At 40.6% G+C, this 5,240-nt stretch overlaps 1 protein-coding gene across 4 annotated transcripts in view; it reads right to left on the bottom strand.

Annotated features, from left to right (window-relative positions):
* Positions 1-751: 751 nt before the first annotated feature.
* Positions 752-5,240, bottom strand: part of PDGFD (platelet derived growth factor D) — a 138,810-nt gene continuing 134,321 nt past the window's right edge. For all 4 annotated transcript variants that reach the window (XM_057370838.1, XM_057370836.1, XM_057370837.1 and 1 more), the window contains one exon: positions 752-3,831. In XM_057370838.1, coding sequence (XP_057226821.1) covers positions 3,697-3,831 — 135 coding nt within the window. In that variant the 3' untranslated portion in view covers positions 752-3,696. The remainder of the gene's footprint in view (positions 3,832-5,240) is intronic.

Raw genomic sequence — 5,240 nt, forward strand, 5'->3', positions numbered from 1 at the left:
AAGGTGTTCATGCATGAGGTCAGACTACAAAGCTGGGTTCCCAGACTACTGTGTGCTATCTGTATTTCCCTTATCAGACAGGGATCTAGCCAGTGAATAATCAATTTGCCAAAAATTTCATGTTCTTATTCAGTTCAAGAACCCAGCAAAGACCTAAGGCAGCCTCAGCTTAACCCAAAAACCTTAAACTGAAAGTAGTTACCAAAGCTAAGGMAGTTATTATTTGCTGCAACACAACAAAATGTGCTTCGGGCAAAGCTGAAGGAAATGCCCAAACTCAGAAGCACAGCTCAGATTTGTGCACCTCGAGAAGCCTTAGGCTCCTTCAGCTGCTTTGCACACACTGGATGCTGAGCTCTGCCCTTGCTCAGGTGAGAGGCAGAGCTGCTGCAGCAGCTTCCTTTGGCACTAAGGAGCAGCTACAGTGAGACAAGCGAGGACATCTCTCCTGGAGCCAAGCCAAGCCTGCAGGGGCTGAGATCAGCACCAAATATGGGGGGGTGCCCTAATCCAGCTCTAAGCAATGCCATGCTGCTGTCACACTGCTGCTGCTCCACAAGGAAGCTGTCAGCTCTGCCAGCTCGGGGATTCAAACTTGATTATCCCAAAACTGCACTTTGGTCCTTCTTGGGTGCTCCTGGGAATGACTGCTGAAATTCAGGAGACCTTGTGAGTACCGATGGTTGTGGAAAAGTCTTTCAGTAAACCACAGGTTTTTCTTCAGCCAAGCTATGAATAATCACTCAGAGTATCCTCTTTCAAAAGCATTATTTATTTTTTCATCAAGATAAGACACATTACATACTGCATAAAGTAAAAARTACTGCTAGAAAAGCTGTATTTAACTGAGATAACAAAAAAATATACATAGATTGCACTTGAGAAAGTAGGCTCTATCCCAGAAGAATATAGTAGGTAAAAAGCTGATGAGTGGTTTGAAATTAAGACTCTGAATTGCCTTTGAAAATGTATTGCAGGGGGGTCCAATTCCACCAATAACACTGCACTAGATGAGGTTTTCACCAGCTTTGCTCTTTAAGTTAAAATAGTATGTAAACAACATAACATTATTACATAGACAAAAGAGGTAAGAAAATATGGAAATATGCCTTTGCAATTTCTGCTAATAAATAAAAAGGAAAGGATTTATTGGTATTTGGGTTCACCAGAGTCAGTGCAGCTCAGGACTTGGGTTTTTTGATAGTTTTTCTTAGTTCACATGTATGTTATCATGCCCACATTGCCACACAAAGCCCATTCTTGACCCTCCTGCACTGGCTGGGAGCATGGTGTCTGTATGGCAGCAGGAACCAGTGAATGCTTCCATTCATTAGTGAGTGTCCCAGGAGTAATACTTTAAACTTTGTGACAAGCTTAGCTTATATTTACAAAAGTAAACCCATCATTAAGCAAGAGGATTTTTCTTACTTTGCATCTGAATTTTTCTGCTGGATCCACCAATGCTAACTAAGAAATTAGCATGCTCAGGCATGATTCAGTCAGATACACACAGGAGTGCACTGTCTCAAAAACAACCCAAGTACTGCCAAGTTCTTGCATGCAAATTTCTTCCAAACTTAGCTAAAAACTATGGAAGGGCTGGGCCAATCTTGTTATTAAGCTAGAGACAGAAAAAGAATGAGATGTTCTTTAAATAGTCCTGAACTATGAAATGAAGGTTGTAATCTTTGGTTACAGGGCTGTTCTTCTAATGTGAATTGCTTTGAAAAATGATGAATCACTTCCCAAGTAAGCATTCAGGAGCATTTTTAAATAGACATCTGGGAGCCAGAGAGGAAAAATTAATATAAATAATAAAACCTCCAGACTTTCTGAATCTGCAAGGTTAAAGTATAGGAAAGAAAGCAACACAACATTCCTAAGGGATCTTTCAGCAAAGTTTTGCTAAAATTATACAAAAAGCACTTACAAAATACTTGAGCTGATGAAGMAGGAAAATGATAACATTAGGGCGCTTTTGTAACAAACCTGTAGAGTACTAAAACATACTGGTTTGAAGGCCTCATATTATTTTATAACACATGCCAGTTTCCACTGATTATAATGCATTATTGCCAACCTACTTCACTTTCAGAGATACAGAAAGACAAGAGGGAACACAAGATGATTTGATGCAGCTTGTGTCTACCATAAAACATAAAACCTCAGCCATTAAATGTGCCACCCTATTCCCTCTGTTACATTCATGGTCAAAACTCCAATTCTTTGCCAGACTTAAATCTGCCTGTTTTTTTTGGAGCAGCATTTAAAAATCCTTAAAGCTAGTTTGGAAGGACTTTTTTTTTTTTTTCTCCTTTTTCAGGTAGGGCACTTTCATAATAGTTTAAAAGGCATGAGAAGCTATGCTGTAGCTTTTAAAGTGCTAATTTTATTATGAGGTGGTATTTAGTAACATTCTTCTGGAAGTTAATAAATGATGCACATTTTCCATGACTGGCAGACATTGCTTAATGAGTTAACATGCTTCAGCAAAATGCAATCAAAAAAAAGTTCACTGTCAACAGTTTAACCATGGCAATACACAGATCTGGAATGAGACAACTAACCTCAGATAACTAAGATTGATGCATACATGACAAAGTTATAGTACTCCATATTTAAAACAAACAAATAAAGAAACCCCAAATGAAATTATGATAATYAAATCTCAAGCACAGTTTTGTTTCCCAGTAACACAACTGCAAAACAAATCAATATTTTCAACAAACAAGTGCCCTATCTTCATCTCCTGCACAGGAAAACATGGCACTCCTCAAACTGCTGCGAGGAGAATCCAAGGGAAAGGCTGTCTCTCCCTTGTATAGAGGAGGCTCCTCTTGGGCAACTGTGGGGCGACTCTGGGCAAGGGGCAGGAATCCAGATCAGGTAGGGAGTGACCAAAATCAGCTCCAGACCATAGGTATTTGCATGGGGACTTGGCAGGAGCCCTCTCTTTCGGAAGCACCTGGGTTCTGATGGAGTCACCAAGGCCAAAGTACCAGCCTAGGCACCCCCCTACCACCCTCACTGTCCTGGCTTAGGCAAAGCATCTACTAATTTCAGGACATGATTTGCTTGAGCACAAACCATGACATTCGACTTTACTGATGTGTTATTCCATGTAATGATGGATTTTCTGCATTCTCTTACTCTGTTGGGCCAGAATGCTGGGAAGTTCCCTGTGAGAGTGGGGCAAACGGTTCTACACTCACACAGACTCAAATTCTCTCTTCATTTATACCTACTTATAAAACCTTACCTGCCATCAGGAAAGCCCAGGAGGTAGAAATGGGAGCAGAATTTGAGTGTAGGAACTGCTGAGTGAAAAACAAACACAATGCTGTTTCATTGCCAACTACCACAAATACCTACACATCTGGTATTTAATTTTAATGGACACTGTGTGCCTAAGGACTGCAATTGATCTTTTAAAATCTCAACCCTCAGAATCTACTTACAGATAACCACAATCCTAAGTTCTTGGATGCTGATACATAAATGTATGATATACCTGTTTAGTTGCCATGGCACTAATCAGCACAGCAATGATTTTGCTAATTGCAAAGGCAGGCTAGTAGCAAATTTCAAATGATTAGTGAGTAAAGGTCCTCAGAGCAATCCTGCTTAAAAGCAAATGTCCAGTAAAATGCATTTAGTGTGTCTGTTTTTTTCTTTTCTTTCTTTTGTTCTCCTTTTTTATCGGGGTGGTCTTGAACTGCAGACACAATCACAACGCTCATGGTGATCCAGCTGTATATCTACTAAGGACATGTTGTTCCTGATTCTGCCTTTTCTTCTGGCATGCCCAGCCTCAGGGACGAATTTCAGCACCTGGGAGGATCAACAAAAATGCACTGATTAGAAAACGCCACTGGAGAACCGAAGATGAGAGTGTTGAATCCCCAAGGGCACCAACAGCCCATAATGGCACCGACCAGCATTAATTTGGACACATTTTTGTTTTACTTCCAGCTTTTTCTTTGCACCCTTTGACATCATGCTGTACTGTTTGTCCTGGAGCTTGGACAGACTGTATTGTTTCCTAYATCAGGTATCTTTATATTATGCAGTTTCCTAAGCATGTCCAGAGCTGTTCCTYTGCATGTGAATTATCAAGCATGTTTCCTTTGGCTTGTCTTTGCAGTCCCATACATATCTGAATTGTTCTGAAGCAMATTACTATTAAAATGGGTCCAAAAATTAAATTCTTGGGGAGGGCAGAAGGAAGATGAAGGACCTTGCACAAATGTGCAAAATAAATGATTTCTGAAGAATTTACGGTGAATAATGTAAAAMAAACAAGCAAACAAAATTACTTCCTAGGGAAGTGTACATCATAAAAGAGGCTTCTGAAAAAATCTATCCAGGCAAGATGATCTCGAGACCCCTAGGAAGGGGACTATAGGTCGCAAAAAAGATGAGCAAGAGACAACAAACAGATGTTGCAACAAAAAAAAAATTCCTTTCTGGATATAGGGAGGAAAATATTGGMGTGGTTAAACACTGGAGCAGGTTGCCCAGAGAGGCTGCAGAAACCTTCAACACAGACAAAATGAACAGAATGAGACCCTGAGCAACCTCATCTAACTTCAACATTTTTCTTGCTTTTATAGAAGATTGGGTAGGTGACCATCAGAGATGCCTCGCAACACATATCATTATACAAAAAATGTTCTTGTGAGTATCTTCCTGAATCTCACAGAACATTGCCCAGAAAGRTATGCATAATTATCAAACTTGTACAGATGAAGAATCTGAAACTGATTTGCTCAAGGCTATGTAACACATTGCTAGAAAAACTACCAGAGGCATTATACAGTCCTTTCCATTTTGAATTTACTGATGGGGAGCAGGACATGGAGATAGCAAGGCTGCAGCTCCACAGCCAGTGGTGAGCASGTGGGGCAGCTCTGCTCAGTGTGATCCCAAGCATTTGAGTCCAGAAACCATGCACTGGTAAGGCCCTAAAGCTGACTAATCTCCTGGCAGSCTGAGGGGACTCGTGCTAGCTTGGYCAARTGACTGCTGGATCAGTCAGTGGATTTCTCTCCTTGCTCAAAGATGGAGAAACCTCTGTTAAGTGCATGACCTCCCAAAGACAGTGGCCACTTGGGAAATGGGACCCAAACATCTGTAACAGCTCAACCACTGAAGCACCTACACTTCTGCCCTAACAGATTTATAATTAACAGATCACCCTGTTACACAACAATCCTGGGTTTTTTTTTGGTTTTTTTTTT

Source organism: Malurus melanocephalus, unplaced genomic scaffold (genome assembly GCF_030028575.1).
Source record: "Malurus melanocephalus ecotype Western Australia unplaced genomic scaffold, MMel_1.1 scaffold_134, whole genome shotgun sequence".
Lineage (NCBI taxonomy): Eukaryota > Metazoa > Chordata > Aves > Passeriformes > Maluridae > Malurus > Malurus melanocephalus.